The sequence below is a fragment of the Sinocyclocheilus grahami genome, unplaced genomic scaffold, assembly GCF_001515645.1.
Source record: "Sinocyclocheilus grahami isolate Dianchi unplaced genomic scaffold, SAMN03320097.WGS_v1.1 scaffold239.1, whole genome shotgun sequence".
Taxonomy (NCBI): Eukaryota; Metazoa; Chordata; class Actinopteri; order Cypriniformes; family Cyprinidae; genus Sinocyclocheilus; species Sinocyclocheilus grahami.
The window spans coordinates 788,364-806,370 of NW_015505418.1; the positions used below are offsets into that span (position 1 = coordinate 788,364).

Sequence of the window (18,007 nt, forward strand, 5' to 3'; positions counted from 1 at the left end):
GTATGTTTACTGAAGTACTGGAGTTTTACTTTTTATAAATCTGAAAAGTTTTTTAATTTTTATACACATATTGATATATATAATCGATATAAAACCTGGAGCCTTTTTGTGATTTGTAATTTAAATTATTATAATTATATTATTATTATTAACATTTTGAGTGAAAATATTATAGAGTGAAATCAAAGTTTTAGAGTGAAATATTACAATTATAATTTCATATTTAGTTTAATATTTTATTTAATAATAATTATTATTAAATCAATTATTATAATTCTATTTTTCTTAAATACCTCATTTTAAAATACTTGTATTTTAGTTTACAGTGAAATACTACAATTGTAATTACTTTTGTACTTTTGTACAATTGTAATTACAGTTGTAAAGATTTTTTGGTTACACTTAATTTTAAGGTTTCCTTTGTAATTATAGATATAAGTACCGAGTAATATTAATTAACTACATGTATTTGCTATATGGTTAGGGTTAGGATTTGGGTTTGACTTGGGGTTACTTGCATGTAATTATGCATAATTGTTATTATAATAGTAAGTACATGTAACATCTGTAAACGGACACCTTAAAATAAAGTGTTACCGAATTTTTAAACTATTTTTAACATCATTATTGATATATAATATTGATATATAATCCATATGAAACCTGGGGGCCTTTTTAAATGCGGTTTTAATTATTTTAAATAATTTCAGTTATTATAATTATATAATTTTTCTTAAATATCTCTTTATTTTATAGTGAAATTATAAATTATTTATTTAATAAACTTAATAATAATACGAATATCATTAGTATTATTGTAGTCATATTGCAATATAATAGTAATAGTAATAATAATTATTATGATTATTATTATTATTATTTATTGTAGTCATATTGAAATATAATCCCCAAAAATTGGCCAAATTGTGCAGCCCTACAAACAAGCACAAACATAAGACAAACAAACCTGGAAGTTTTTTAATGCCGTTTTAAATCTCAGTTTTTTATCACAAAAATCGCAGTTGTGTGTTAACTGCTTGTCCACAGATGCAAACAGATTCAACTTATATAAGAGCTCCAGTTAAGCCTTTTCTATTTTTTTTCCCCATAAAAACTAGTAACCAATTTACAGAGTGTTGTCTTGTGTCTGTGCAGGAGCCGAGGGCTGCATGGGTCCAGTGGTCATGCCCCCAGGGAAGAAGGCCGAGGGCCCCAGCAGTGGGAGTGTTGCGCGGGGTCTGAGTCAGCTCTACCAGGACACTGAGGCAGCTGACCTCTCTCTGGCCCTGTCTGCCTCCCTCAGCCGGGCCGAGGACGAGGAGCTGACCAGCCTCAGCTGGTTGCACGAGAGCACGGATCTTCTGACCAGCCTGGGTCACTCGGGCCTGCGTAGCGTTAGCCCCCTACAGGATGCTAACGGTGGCCGCGAGCCCTCCTCCTCGCCGTCGTCCTCCCCTGAGCCCAGCGAGCCACCCTACCACCTGTCCACGGGTCCCAGCCGCAAACCGCCCTATTCCTTCAGCTGCCTCATCTTCATGGCAATAGAGGACGCTCCCTCCAAGCGACTTCCTGTCAAAGACATCTACGGCTGGATACTGGAGCACTTCCCCTACTTCGCTAGTGCCCCCACTGGCTGGAAGAATTCAGTGCGTCATAATCTGTCGCTAAACAAATGCTTCAAAAAGGTGGATAAGGATCGCAGTCAGGTGAGGGCTTGTGTTTCTCTGAACACTGAACACACACTTTCATCTTCCCGAGGGATTTTCCATCAATAGTTTATCGTCCTGGTGGCTTTTAAATACTTTTTACCCAGATGTGTTCACATGTTCTTGAATGCTTTTGCTTTTCAGTTGCAGTCTAGGAGTTCTTGCAGTCTATTGGGCTCATAATGAAGAAAAATCTTTTAAAACACATTTGACAACTTAGAAATGTACTATTCGTACTCGCACTGGCTTTGTATGGGTTTGACAATCTTTTATACCAATTTCAGAAAATGCTTCAATTTAATTTTGAAGATGTCAAGTTGTACGATGTTAATAACGCTTTCTATGCACATTGAATACATAATCTAAATTAATTCCAAGAAAGTTTTTAAATATATTTTTCAAGTTTATTTTCAAATGTATGAATAATAACAAATTAATGACTTATTAATTTATAATTATCATTACCACAGAACATTTTTACAACCTGAACTAAACTGGTCATAAAAGGTATATGTGATATGATATTTCAAGAGATATATTGACTTTGATGGACAGTCGTGAGGGTCTGCAGTGGTTCTTTCTATGATATGATCATATCCGGATTCATGTTTTTTTTCTGCATGTTGAACCAGATGAATTTTGTAGGTCGCATCACATGCATTTTGCAGACAAAGGTTTTTCAAATATTAATAGCAGTAAAGCAGTTTTGTTCAAATATTTTTTTCTCTAGGCGGTAATAATAAGAGATTATGCCAAACTACTTAATAATTGTTTTCTATTACATTTTTACATTTTTTACATTATGTCCCCCACAAAAAAATTACATAAAATGCACATGACCCTCCAAAAACAGGCTTATGGAAACTCATTCTTCATCCAGGATTTTTTGAGCCAATCACGTGAGCCGTAAAAAGCCATGTGGCTAAACACTCCGAAGCTGCAAAATTGTGTCGTGAGAACACTGTTTTGCTGAAAGCACAAAAATAATGCACACATTCCCAAACTCTTGAAGTGGCGACGGTCTATTACATACTTTTAAAGAGCTTGGCAAAAATATCTGCTATCATGTAATAAATCATTTGCTGTTTTCTATTTTGTAACAATGCGTGGCAAATTTTGAATCAACGTAGATGGAGATGCTTTCCAGGTCCAGATGTTGTTGTTGCAGGAGGGACTAACTTGAATTTTCTAACCAGACAAACCTTGACCCCTTGTTTTGTGCAGGTTTACTTCTCGCTAGCAGTAATCTGGGGCAACCTAAATACTGAAATGTGAGGTGTCATATGTAAATGAGGTTGTGTCAATGGAACCATGAAGATTTCCAAATAAGCAAGTATTGCAGCTTAGTTTCCAAAAATGGTCTGAGTGGAAAATCCAGTTTTCCATGATATGACCCCTTTAACATTCATGAAAATGTGTGTATACTTTATAAGACACGAGTAGAAACCTTCTCTTTTAAACATAGGCAATCATGTGTTCTGGCTCTCTCAGTGTAGAGTCTGTGGCAGAAATCTGCTTTCCTCATTTACGACGGTTGGGAAAGATTAGCACATAGGTCTGGGCTGGGTTTAAAACGCCATCATTGTCTCCATGTAGACTGAGATACTTGTGCCAAACCCTCCTACCAGACAACCAACCGTCCCTCTCTTCTACTTGTTGCCTTGGAGACCAGCGAAACCACAGGTGCATGTCTGCTCCTCCTCTGGCTCCTGTAGAGAAGGGTCATGCGGTTCTGGCAGGGGGGTGAGCTGGAGCCGTACCCGGATGCCGTGCCGGAGCTGGTGAATGATGTACATCAGTCTGTGATGTTGTTTTGCAGGCGTGTTGATAGCTAATTGAGGGCAGATGGAAGACTATTGGGGGGAAGTTATGAATGAAGTCATGGGGAGTGTATTTGAATTACCCTGCACCCCGGGTGGAAACGGCACATTGGGCCAATGGCTCCTTCAGCAGTATGAAACACACACACAGAAATATGAACACGAACACACACAGAAATTTGAAATAAAGTTGCTTCCCCCCAACCATTTGGCAATTGCTGGTTTGTCGGCCCGTCTAATCAAACCTTTCCCTTAATTGCCTTGTCTGGTGTGTCAGTAAACACTGTTGATCATTGCTATAGTGACTGTTCTGTAACTACGATAATATCAGAGTGCTTTCACCATCCCGTCTCACTTATTTTTGTGCTTAATACAAGAGCCAAGATCAAAGCCGCACGGGTTGAATTTCATGCCTTGTGTGAGTTGTGTTTTTTGGTAAAATGAAATGTGGCTCTGGAAGCCCCTGATGGAGGGCAGACAGCTTAATTAGGTGGAGAACGGCTTCTTTGATCTAAAAATATATGTCAGTGTTGCCTGTTGAGGCAGTTTTAAAGGTGACTCTGTGTTCACTTGACAACAAGGGTCTCGAGTGCTAGGTCTAATCCTCCACCACGCTTTTCGGTTTCCTCAATACTTTGCAAATATGTAATCTTAGATAATGTATGATTTATTTCAAAATATATACATGCCATTACTTTGAAGGTTCTTGAGAACATCAGGCTAATCTGAGTTCTATTTTAAATCTGCGTTTAGAGTAGGGCTCTTTAACACCTGTGCTGGAGGGCCAGTGTCCTGCAGACTTTAGTCCAGTTTAGCGCACCATGCAAGTAATTCCGAACACCTTAATTAGCTTGTTGGGTTTAGAGCTAAATTCAAGAGGACACTGACCCCACCGGACTGCATTTGAAAAACCCTGATTTAGAGGTATGATTCTTTCTAGGGCTGCATGAGGTCCCGTTTTCCTATCCTGGACGAGCCCCAATTTTGTGTGTCTCTCTTATTAAACACACCTGTTTCAGATAGGAAAGAGCTTCGTGAACTGAACTGAAGCGAGTGTGTCAGAAAAGAGAGACATGCTAAATGTGCAGTGCTGTGGGACCCCAGGTCCTGGATTAAGTGAAAGGGAAAGTGTAGCCAACTATGGTGTCTCATGCTCGGAATTTGCGCTCTGCATTTAACCCATCCTAGTGCACACACACACACAGCAGTGAGTAGTGAACAAACACACACACACACACACACACCATGAACACACACCTGGAGCAGTGGGGAGTAGTTGGGGGTTCGGTACTTTGCTCAAGGGTTTGGAGTACATTCACTCTGCCCACCTACAATCCCTCAAACCTGTGACCTTTGGGTTTGGGTTACAACTCTCTAATCATTAGGCCACGACTGCCCCCAACACAGAGCGAGCCAGCCAGGAGGGCTATTATATGTCCGGTTAACATAGAAATGGTTGCCAATTCTGATCGTGAAGGGATACCTTTCTGCAGACTTAATGTCCAACCTGTTACCTGTTGTTTTCAGGTGACCCTGAGCCCCTTGATTAGCTGGTCCAGGTGTGTTTGATTAGGGTTGGAGCAGCACCGCAACAGCATGGTAGCCCTCGAGGAGCAGGGGTTGGATACCCATGGTTTAGAGCAGTGGTTTTCAACAACCGTTCTTGGATCCCTAACACTGCACATTTTACATTTCTCCTTAATCAAACACACCTGATTCAGCACATCAGCTCATTAGTAGTGGCTGCAAGACCTGAAATTGGTGTGTCAGACAAAGGAGAGGTATTCAATGTGCTGTGTTTGGGGGGTTCAAGGAACATGGTTGGGATCCTGGAAGGCCAGTGTCCTGTAGAATGTAGCTCCAGCCAGCTCCAAAACACCTGCCTAGAAGTTTCTAATAATCCTGAAGGTCTTGGTTTAGGTGTGTTTGATTAGGGTTGTAGCTAAACTCTGCTGGACAGTGGCCCTCCAGGAACTGAATTTGACACCCCTGGTTTAGAGGTATGATTCTTTCTTGGGCTCTGTGAGGTTCCTATCCCGGATGAGTCTCCGATTTATTGAATTCTTACAATAGGGCTTGGCAACTCTGACCCTTGAGGTCCACTTCACCCTAGGGGGTGGTCCTTCGCTCCAATCCAGATCAAACTCACCTGCCTAATAGCTTTCTAGTAATCCTGAAGACTTTGATTGGCTTGCTTATGTGTGTTTGATTAGGGTTGGAACTAAACTCAGCTGGAAAGTGGATCTGGAGGGTCAGAGTTGCCCACATTTGCTGCACAGTATCTCGCAATATTATTAATCTTATTAAAGATGCTGAAAGATTGAAGATGTAACATGACAGTAATTTGTCTTTTTTGTATTTTAGAGTATAGGAAAGGGTTCACTCTGGTCTATTGATCCTGACTACAGACACAATCTGATTCAGGCACTAAAGAAGACTCCATATCATCCGTATTCCCCTCGGCTTCCAAAACCTTCTACCTCCCCATCTGCCTCTCCTCAGCAATACCACAGGTAATGCCTGAATTTCTCACTCAGTTTTTTTTTTGGGCCGTCCATTTCTTGTTCTTTTTCCTCTCTTTTCTTTTCTTCTGCACCTAGCAGTTATTGCTTTTTTCCTCTTCATCGGGTTGTTTTCTTCTGGTACTTTGATTCACACTTTCCATTTTGTGTGGCCCTGAAAATCATAGTCCAGACTTTTCCATTTCTAAAGAAAGAGCATGAGCACAAAACCCTGCCTTAGTGTGGAATAACAAAATGTGACTGAGAGGACGTTAACTACCTTGGTATGAATAATTTTGCCAGTAAAAGAGTCTCGGATTAAGCAAAACTTCTCTTTGCCTTTAAGAAAGAGAAAGATAGGAAGACCGAAGGGAGCAAAGATCATATACAAGCCTTTCTTTGGTGGCCTTTCTTATGACCTTCCTGTGAAGAAGAACACATTGATCTGGTGTGTTAAGGTTTTGGGTCAGTACCTCACTCATTCCTGAACACTCTTGTCAGCAACTGGACATGGTCCTCTAGGGAATCTGTGGGATGTAAAGAAACAGCACACGCTTGCCCTTCCTGTGTCGTTTCTTCTCCTCTGCTGTTGCTGTGACGACCAGAGTACCTCCATGGCAACACATGCATTAGACAGGTGGAACAGTAGCACAAAAATATTTGTCTGGCAAAAGAAGAAAAAAACAGAGATAGGACAGACAGACAAAGCAAAATTGTTAGTTTATCTAAAGTAATTTTTGCCTATTAGTACGGTTGAACTGGATCATCAAAGGTCAGCAGCAAAGACATTGGTTAATAAAATGGGATTAGATACATTTGTGTTATTTAACATTTAATTATTGCAGGTTTGCGTCATATTCTGAGTTTGCATTTCACAGTTTTAATTCATTTTGATGAATACTAAATCTGTTTTTGCACACAATCCGATTTCTCCCAATATGGGGACAGGAGAGTTGTCAGTCAATAAATGGGAAAACAAAGTAACTGGCATTACTTTGAAAAAGTAACTCAGATATTTTCTTTAAAAAAAGTAATGCGTTACTTTACTAGTTACTTGAAAAAAGTGATCTGATTACGTAACTCGCGTTACTTGTAATGCGTTACCCCCAACACTGATCATGACAGTAAAATAGGGCATTCTAAGTCAATATACTGCAGTATTTCCTCTCAATCAGTAGAAAATATGGTTAACACTCGGTCATGCATGAAAAAAAAAATACCGTCATGTACTGTGAAACTGGTATCATTTTGAAAAATACCGTGATATACATTTTTGGTCATACTGCCCAGCACTAATATATGTATATATATTATACATATATATTATATTAAATATATATATATATATATATATATATATATATAAAATTAAACCCACGCGTGGATTATTCAAAAATAAGATCTATAACATGCATTAAGAAAATAGATTGGGTGAATTTCCATTTTATACTGACTTTAATGTGTGCTTTAATGAGTGGCAATACTTTAAAAAAATTATTCATTTTTTATTACTGTATGGTTGTTGTAATTGATATCTGATACCTATTTCTTTAATCTATCCACTGGCATACTAATGCATTTATTATGCAATTAGAACCGCTCACACTCAACACAAAAATTTTACCTCTAGTCTAATTTGCACTTATTATTAATTTGCTGATCTATGCGTATCAGACCTACAAAATCCCAGGATCGACAGTGGGATTAATGAGATAAGATAAATGTGATGTCAGTCTGCCTGTCTGTGAACCCCAACACCCTCAACTGTTCCTATCACTTGAAAAAGTGTGAGTTTGAGGATCTGATTTCAGGACTAAAGGACTGAGTCAATCTAAATTAAAGGATAATATCGACTTATTGAAAGTACAAGCCATTTGGATCCATTGCTTTGTGCTGTCTATAACGAGTAATCATGGTAAATAATGGGATTTCCAAGCCTCGCCTGAAAGTCTGTAACAGTTCAATTAGATTCTTGCTCTACCTCTCAGTCTCCAGTTTGCATTCCACACCATCATATCTCATATATACTTAGAGTTTCCTCCCCTGCTTTTATCTGACTTTGAATAGGATTTCAGAAGTCGATGATACAAAAGTGTTTTTCATTATGTGATTTTATCACTCAATGCTTTTCACAGTATCTGGATTTTCACTCTAACATTCTCGCTCTGTGTATATGTTCTTCAGTCCTCCGCTATGGCCAGGAAGTCCACTCTTCAGAAAAAATGGTGGAGTGCTCTTACAAGGTAAAAGCCCTATGTTTTTTTGTCATTTCTTCTATTCTGTTTCTTAAAGACTCCATTATATCAAAAGTTTTGTGGGTTTTAGTCCATTTATTGGCTTTGAAACCATCTATATGCTAGTGTATTCCCCTAATATTTTTTACATACGTTTTCTATTTTAAAATGCAATTTATTCATGTAATTTTAAAGCTGAATTTTGAGCACATTACTCAGTGTTCAGTGTCACATGATCCTTCAGAAATCATTCTAATATGATGATTTGCTGCTCAAGAAACATTTCTTATTATCAGTTTGGAAAACATTTGTGCTGCTTATTTTTGTGGAAACCATGATTTTTTCAGGATTCTTTAATGAATAGAAAGTTCAAAAGAACAACATTTCTTTGAAATAGACATTTAAAAAAAATATATGTAAATGTCTTTGCTGTCATTTTTGATCGATTTATGCATCCTTGCTGAGTAAATGTTAATTTATTTCCTTAAATAAATAAATAAAAATACTATCTATAATACAGGAAAACAGAACAAAAATATTGATGACTCATCCTGTACTACACAGATTTGTGTCCAATAAAATGCTCTTTAGAATAAAATAACCCACCTCCTAATACCACCTGCCACCGTCCAGCAAATAGCAAATCATGTTTGTGGCTGTGACGTAACCTTTTAGCTTATTAGCCTATTACCCATGTAAAAGTATTTTTAAAAAAGGTTATGAGTCCTCTGATATGTCCCACCCAAACTTCCAGTTTTAATAGGAAATATATCAAAACAGGAAAGAAAACTGTGCCTGTCAAGTGATTTCATGTGCTTTTTAAAAGCACCTTGCAAGAGATCCTTGATTTTGATTTATTAAAAAAACCCTCTTTATCACATAAATAGCTACATTGCGCCTACGGATTACCTTTGCAATATCTTGGGAATCACTGATTCTCTCATTTCCCACAACTGCTCCTTCATCGCTCTCTTTCAGTCCATCTGTTTGTCTCTCTCTCTCTTTCACTCCCTGTTGGAGTCCCAGCCGTTTAAATGTCCATTCGATTCCAATCAGGGTGCTCTCTTTCCACTCCACCGTGAGCAGCTAAATGGAAGGAAATGGATACATTATCTGTCTGTAGTGGCTCCTCTCTCCTTCTCGTCTGCTCTTGATAATGGAATAATGGAGGCAGAGCTGCCTGTGAAAAGTGTCTGAGCAGGGCTATTGGCGTTTGAGTGATGTGAATGTCTTGATGGCCATCTACAAGCAAAGGGTTCAGTGTGTGTGTATGTGTGTCAAGTGCTCGACTGGACAGTCTTAGCTCAAGGCCACTTCACTTAAGCTTGCTACTAGCCAGTGTCGTAGTGCTTACAGTTTGTGAGTGGCTGGACAACTGTGAAGGTTGTCTAGTGTCCTTTTGCCGTGTCTCTTAAAGCGATAGTTCACGCAAAAATTTGCTCACACTCAGGAGATTAACTGGAGAATCACGTTAATATTTATGGTGGAATGGTTTAGAATGTGTCCATCCCACTTTTCAGTCCTGCTCACCTTCATGTTGCTCCAGACCCAAATGGCTTTCTTCCGATGAGATGTTTAGCAAGAAGGTTCACGCTGCTCTTTTCCATGCAGAAAGGGGCTGCCAGGTGCCAAAAAAGCCATAAATGTAATTCTGAACCATAGCTTTGTTTTAGGAAAGTGGCTCTCAACCACACTCTTCACTAAGTTGAACTCTTTACGTTCTTTAGATTATTAAGATGTTCTTCACACTAAGAATAAAAATTATTTAAGAACTTTTCAGTGAAAGGGTCTTTCGAGGAACCAAAAATGGTTCTTCTACAGCATCATGAAAAAATAAAATCTTTTGGAACCTTTATTTTTAGGAGTGCAGGGAGCCGCGATCCATAAGGGGCCCTTAGCACAATTCCGAGGCAGCCACAAGATGGAAAAATTACTTGGAATAAGCTAAAAGCTAATTTTTAGCTACAAATCTTATGACATTGTATTTCCTCATTTAGCCATGTTTCCGTGGAGTTTTGGAAAAATTAGAGAATTTTCAAAGAGTGATTTCGAGAACTCAGAAAATCATGGAAATTAAGTAGTCATGAACATTTTATGATGAATATGTTTTTTTCTAGTTTTGTCAAGCTCTAAAATATGTTATTAGGCAGAAATTGCTGAGAAATTGCATTCTCATATGTAATTAACACGACTTGTCGTCTCTTATTCTCCTTTAAAGGGATAGTTCACCCCAAAATGACAGTAAAATAGGGCATTCTAAGTCAATATACTGCAGAAAATTCTGTCATTAATTACTCACCCTCATGTTGTTCCAAACTCCTAAGATCTTCGTTCATCTTTGAAAGACAAATTAAGATATTTTTGATGAAATCCAAGAGCTTTCTGACCCTGCGTAGACAGAAGGGGAACTACCACGTTCAAGGCCCAGAAAATTAGTAAGGACATCGTTAAAATAGTCCATGTCACATCAGTGGTCAACCGTAATTTTATGAAGCTACGAGAATACTTTTTGTGCACAAAGAAAACAAAAATAACTTTATTCAACAGTTTCTTCTCCTCCATGTCAGTCTTCGACGTGTCTTCACGATGGTAGCTCGACGCATGTGTGCATTCCTCTGCTTGTAAACAAGACGCAGCGCATGCAGGTTCCACATCAGAACGGCGACTCCTGCGTCAGCAGCATCACACGCTGTGGTACTCGACGCATGTGTGCATTCCTCTGCTTGTAAACAAGGCGCAGCGCATGCAGGTTCCACGTCAGAACGGCGACTCCTGCATCAGCATCATCACACGCTGTGGTACTCGACGCATGTGTGCATTCCTCTGCTTGTAAACAAGGCGCAGCGCATGCAGGTTCCACGTCAGAACGGCGACTCCTGCATCAGCATCATCACACGCTGTGGTACTCGACGCATGTGTGCATTCCTCTGCTTGTAAACAAGGCGCAGCACATGCAGGTTCCATGTCAGTACGGCGGCTCCTGCGTCAGCAGCATCACACGCTGTGGTACTCGACGCATGTGTGCATTCCTCTGCTTGTAAACAAGGCGCAGCGCATGCAGGTTCCACGTCAGAACGGCGACTCCTGCGTCAGCAGCATCACACGCTGTTGTACTCTCGTGAACGCTCGGCGAACTACCCCTTTAAGCATTTCTTTAAGAGATGTTTTCCTATACATTATCTTAGGAGATTTAATGTAGATATTGTATGAGCAAAACAAATGCTCATAGAGGAGCATAAACTGCCTGTTCTGCAGTCGAATAGAAGCAGTGGAATCCATTCCAGTATTTTCTTTGTGTATTTTATGCTATGAATTGTAATTGGGGGTTTGTTTTTCACAGTTCCACAGAGAGTGATACAGCATAGTTCACGTGTTGCTGCTCAGGGGCTCTTTCCAGTTATCAGACCCCTTCCTTTGAGTCCTGTGAGCAAGAGGACCACAGTCGTGAGGTTAGTATGCCCTTCTCCATCAGTGTTGGTATTGTTACCTCAACTATTGAAATCATTTTTGGTAATTGAAATAAAGCTGAAATAAAATAGAATATAAATATTAGATAAAAAAAATTAAATATTAAAAATTCAATGAAATTAGGAAATGGCAACTAACTGAAGTGAACAGATTTATGCTGAAGTAAAAAAAAAAAAAAACACACAAATACAAATTAAAAGATAGAGATTTAAAAAAATAATAAAAATGCCAAAGCACTTGAAACTGAAACTTAAACGTAAAAGTAAAACGAATATATAAAAATAACAGCTAATTCAAAATGTTAATAAATACTACAATAGTGTATAACTAGTACTTAAATAACACTGGTCACAAACTCCTTTAATTCATATAAATGGAGCTGACAGAGAAAAAAATATTAACTGAAATGCAAGCTATTAAATGCAAGACTCCTTTTTCTACTTGTTTATGATTAAAAGCCAAAATCCAAAGCTGTTGTAAAATAGTTAATGTATACATAGCATTTTGTCTTGTTTTATGCCATTAAAATATAGATTTTTATTCTTTTTTTAAACCTCAACCTTGCAAATTGTTGTTAGATTTGTGCTCAAAACATGAAAAACTATTTAATGATGTAAAATTAAGAGATAAATAGAAAATATTATATTTTCCAGTATTGGCTAATTTTGCATGTTCTTTTTCCATATGTTTACATTTAGAGTACATTTGCCGTGATCTAACGCTCACTTAAAATTAATCTTTAAAAACACTAATAATTGAATAACCGTGTTAAATATAATCTTTGATTACTGTATGTTATTCATATATAGCATTTTAAATGATTGATTTTAGTTTCTAGTATTTAGTTTTTAATTAATTTTGAATTTTAATATCAGCCATTTATTGGTTATCGGCCATGACATAACACTCTGTGTATACCTTCAATACACTACAAGTCATATTGGATAATAGCGTCTATGTAACTGTAATATTTTCAATAATGATTTGCATCTGTCGGTCTGTCTTAACAGATCAGCCCTGGGCGATTATCTGACACGGGGTAAAAACAGTCTGTGCAGTGACTCTCCTCCACCCAGCGATGATCAGCAGGAGGACCACACATACAGCAGCTCGCAGTCCCTAAATACAAAGGGGGACATTTCTTCCTCCCTCTCCTCCTGCTCCACTCAGGGTTCCCTCTCTGCCTACAGCCCCGGTCAGGAGGTGACGCTCACTGAGGTCAAGGAGGAGCAAAAAGACTTTCCGCTGGACGCCACACCACCTCCTTCCCAGCTGCTCCAGTGCAGAAGACTGCTGTGGACCAAAGGTCACCCTCGGACCCCCGGCGACACGCTTCCCCTGAAGAAGAGACGGGCGGAAAAGCTCCTGGTCAAAGAGGAGGAAGACGAGGAGATGGAGGCGGCGGGGTCGTTGCTTCACCTGGCTGGCATGCGCACCGGTGTGAATAAAAACGCTCAGCGTACGTGTAAAAAGGAGGTGAAAGAGGAAGCCAATGATTAGCAATGAACGAAAATCCCGTTAACACAGATCTAAATACTTCTGTTCCAGGATATCAGGTGAATTCTAGTCAGTTGTTGCAATATCAATAAAATCACTGTTGTCCCTTGTTAAATTTGATTTCCCGGGTGAAAGATTCTCATGTTCATGTTGTTTTGTGTGTGTGTGTGTGTGTGTGTGTGTGTGTGTGTGTGTGTGTGTGTGTGTGTGTGTGTGTGTGTGTGTGTGTGTGAAGAGGGAAAAAAGCCATAGTAAAATTTGGGTCATTTGAGTGAAAAATGTATTAATGTTTCTTTCTTTGAATTCATCAAGCCTACCGAACAATTTAAAAGAATTATGTTGTAGCAATCCTTCTAGTTCACATCAGAAAGCTGAACGGAGAGATTTTATATGCTGCTCTCAAGTGTGCCAAAGATATGATACCTGTTGATGAAAGTGCAGCTAATCCATGCACACTTAGTAAGACCAATAATAGTTTCAAAAATAGTGATACCAACCTATATTACAAAAAACATCAGATGAATATCTGGGTCAGTGACATGATGCTCAGTTGTCTTGGTCTGGTTTTAAAGGGGTCATCGGATGCTATATGCACTTTTACAAGTTGTTTGAACTGAAATGTGTGTTGGCAGTGCATGTACACAACCACACTATAATGATAAAAATCCACCCAGTGGGTTTTTTTTTTAATCTACTAAAATATCTACCCCTTTCTTAAATTGAGCCGATCTCAGATGCCTGTCTGTGTGACGTCACAAAAACAAGCCCCTCCCACGATAGTTTGATTGACAGTAGCGTTTCAGCACAGACTGAACTGGTGTCTCACCTTAGACCCGCCCTGAGTGAGCTGTCATCAGTCTGCCATTGTTTCACCACCGGAGCAGATGTTGACAAGAATGGCTCCTAAGCGATCGAGGTCTTCTGTTGTTGGATGTAATAATGAACATAGAAGTCGTCATTTACTCCCGACATCTGAGGCGCTGAAAACGCAGTGGATTACGTTTGTTTTTGAAGGGAATGCGTCCCCGATCTACTTAAATGCGTCTATGTTCGCACAAATCATTCATGATCCAGCCTCATCTACAGAAGAAGTGAGTGTAAGGTTTTTTTAATGAATCTTTGCAAATCGCCTTTCCTAATAACGTGCTAGTTAGCAAGTTTCACGATGAATGAGGCTAAAGTAAACAGTCCCTCAGAGAGCGGCTCGGAAGAGAGGGGCGGGGACAGCAGAGCTCATTAACATTTAAAGGAAAATGCAACCAAACGGCTCGCTCTGAAAAGAGGTTGACAGGGTAAAAATTGTTTTTTTTTACACTACCATTGATCAATTTTAACCTAACTAGGTTACAGACTTTTCATTAAGACCCTAAAGAATCATATCAACTTGTGGAAAATAAGCATCCGATGACCCCTTTAATGATTTATTCAAAAATAAATAAAAAATGCAATTCATATATACAGGTGCATCTCAATAAATTAGAATGTCGTGGAAAAGTTCATTTATTTCAATAATTCAACTCAAATTGTGAAACTCGTGTATTAAATAAATTCAATGCACACAGACTGAAGTAGTTTAAGTCTTTGGTTCTTTTAATTGTGATGATTTTGGCTCACATTTAACAAAAACCCACCAATTCACTATCTCAACAAATTAGAATATGGTGACATGCCAATCAGCTAATCAACTCAAAACACCTGCAAAGGTTTCCTGAGCCTTCAAAATGGTCTCTCAGTTTGGTTCACTAGGCTACACAATCATGGGGAAGACTGCTGATCTGAAAGTTGTCCAGAAAACAATCATTGACACTCTTCACAAGGAGGGTAAGCCACAAATATCCATTGCCAAAGAAGCTGGCTGTTCACAGAGTGCTGTATCCAAGCATGTTAACAGAAAGTTGAGTAGAAGGAAAAAGTGTGGAAGAAAAAGACGCACAACCAACCGAGAGAACCGCAGCCTTATGAGGATTGTCAAGCAAAATCGATTCAAGAATTTGAGTGAACTTCACAAGGAATGGACTGAGGCTGGGGTCAAGGCATCAAGAGCCACCACACACAGACGTCCAAAGTCCTCTTTTCAGATGAGAGCAAGTTTTGTATTTCATTTGGAAACCAAGGCCCTAGAGTCTGGAGGAAGGGTGGAGAAGATCATAGCCCACGAGTTTCACAATTTGAGTTGAATTACTGAAATAAATGAACTTTTCCACGACATTCTAATTTATTGAGATGCACCTGTACAATAACTTGAATACACCTCTTCTAGAATGGGCATGTTTTTAATTTCTGAATTAATTTAGATTTTGGGACATAAAGTTGAAAATGTCATTGTGATACAACTGTCCTCATTACAAGTAGTATGGCATTACCTTTTTTTATTTCTTTTAAAAAGTAATAACTTTACGTTATTTTATATAATATTTTAACAAAACTGCTAAATCAAATTGCCAATAAATAAATAAATAACATTTCAAAAAAATTCTATCATTGGGACAATCCCTGTAGACCTTTATGTGTGTCAGTAAGTCTCTTAAAATATCAGATAATTTGACAATTATATGACAAATTTATCATTAGGAACACTTTTTAACTTGAAAAATGTATTTCATTTTTATGATTAAGATGTGTACACTCATGTACACATGTATTTAAGGTGTAAAGAAAATATATTCTTTTTTATTAAGTATTGGTTACACCACATGACCTTTTTAGAGTCATTAAATTGACTTTTCTTGAAAATGGTGTAAACAAATACAAAAAGTACTTTTACACGTTTTATTATGTCATTGACCCATTTATTAAGCAGCAAATGTTTTGTTTAAAATAGCCTGTGTCCAGTGCATAACAAATGTAAAGGTCGAATGCAATATGCCATTTATCTCTTAGATGCCTGGTGTTTAAAACATTTCTGGTGTTAGTTCTTATTTGAAGCACACTAAAACTAATCTTTTATGAAGTAATGTGTCACAAATGCCTATTGTGTTGCCAAAATGTTGGTGTTTTTTAAAATTCATTTGTATTATTATTTTAAATCTTCACAATCCAAGCAATTTGTCCTGTTAGGATAACACTGTAAAAAGTTATTCCCTTTTTTCCACAAAAGGCAGTTTTTGCCTGTTTTTCAGTTATATTGCATGGGTGCTTGTACATAAGAAAGAAGTATTTCCTTTTCTAAATGAAAGATCATGTAAGATATTTAGCATGAGGCATGGCTTATTTTCTTACGAGAGAACAGAGAGAGGCGTCTCTTAAAGCGTAGGTTTCTTTCTTTACTCTTTTTTTAATTTTTATTTTTTATTGTATCTCTCTTCTGCGGCAGACAACTCTTCCGAAGGAAGAGACTTCACGAAAACCCATTAATAAACAGATCTGCCTTGTATTGAATATCAGGTGAAACTGACTTTTTTGTGGTCCTCGGTTCGGTTTCGTGGTCCTTTTTCCAATTCATTGATGTAAGTGTTCAAATGTTGTTAATAATAAGTGTTGGATGACCTATCAATCTGTACACCCTTTAAGGTTGTGCCTGCCTTTAGTTCGTGTGCTTGGATGTCTGTTCTGTTCTTTTGTAATGGTTCGATACTCCGTCATTTTCATTGTGCAATCTGCAGCATTGATATCATAAATTGTACTGAAATAGTTTGACAAGGAATTAGAATTGGCTTTAGGATAATCCTTTATTAGCATGATACTTCGCGATCGACCTTGGCTTGTCTTTATATTTTGCTTCCAGCCCTCATCAACTTGAACTTCATCTGTGAATCTGAATGTCCAAGTGTGCGAGGGTGTCCTACAGTAGTCTTAAAAGCAATACGTTTTTAAAATGTAGATGAGCTTGTTTCCTTATTTGAACAGATTTGGAGAACTGTAGCATTACATCACTTGCACAAGTAATCCACATGACTCCAGTCCATCAATTAATGTATGGTGACGCGAAAAGCTGCTTGTTTGGAAGAAACTAATTCATCATTAAAGCATATTAACTTTAAACCGTTTGTAAACGGTGGTTGATGTGTGCATATTTCTCTCCTGATTCAGATGAGACGACTTTTTCACTGGTGAAAGCAATATTATGGATAGAGAAATTAAAAACGCCCTAATGATGGATGTTTCTTATAAACACAGATTTTCACTTTACAGAATGCTAACTGATGGATTGGAGTCATGTGGATTACTTGTGAATTATTGTTATTGTGATGACTCTCATTCTGACGGCACCCATTCACTGCAGAGGATCCATTGCTGAGCAAGTGATTTCTGCAAAATTTCTACAAATCTTTTCTGATGAACAAACAAACTCATCTACATCTTGGATGGCTTGAAGGTGAGCAAATTGTACACAAATTAAAATTGTTGGGTGAACTATTCCTTTAATGTTGTTCTGAAGTGTTTTGCTGGCTGCAAAAGGGTGAACATCTGTCAGCGTCATACATAAAATCGATCACAATGTTTACACGCTGCTTCCGCTTTATGAATTAATCGCTTTATGAATATTATGTGTCCCCGGGGAGCATAGCACAGATAAACAATTTAAAACACTTCAGCTCAATATTTCAGCACTTTTTAAAATAGTAAAATAGGACTATTTGTCTTCGGCAGGGGATCTAGTGATGGAGCAGCACTGTAAGTGTGAGTACGATGTAAAATAAGAGACGTACTCTGGGTAGGCCCTACTTTCTTGCAAGGTTCTTTTTTGCAGTAATGTTAATAGAATGTTTGTTCAAAGTTGTCTGGTCTTTAATAATGTTCTCAAACGTTAGCAAAAACATTATACATAACATTCCCATAAT

At 38.1% G+C, this 18,007-nt stretch overlaps 1 protein-coding gene across 1 annotated transcript in view; it reads left to right on the plus strand.

Annotated features, from left to right (window-relative positions):
* The window catches only part of LOC107597848 (forkhead box protein N3-like), a 31,371-nt gene extending 17,522 nt beyond the window's left edge, over window positions 1-13,849 (plus strand). The window contains exons 2-6 of the mRNA XM_016289041.1: window positions 1,156-1,706; window positions 5,891-6,039; window positions 8,212-8,270; window positions 11,602-11,710; window positions 12,740-13,849. Of these exons, the coding sequence (XP_016144527.1) occupies window positions 1,170-1,706; window positions 5,891-6,039; window positions 8,212-8,270; window positions 11,602-11,710; window positions 12,740-13,229 (1,344 nt within the window). The 5' untranslated portion in view covers window positions 1,156-1,169 and the 3' untranslated portion in view covers window positions 13,230-13,849. The remainder of the gene's footprint in view (window positions 1-1,155; window positions 1,707-5,890; window positions 6,040-8,211; window positions 8,271-11,601; window positions 11,711-12,739) is intronic.
* The last annotated feature ends 4,158 nt before the right edge of the window (window positions 13,850-18,007 follow it).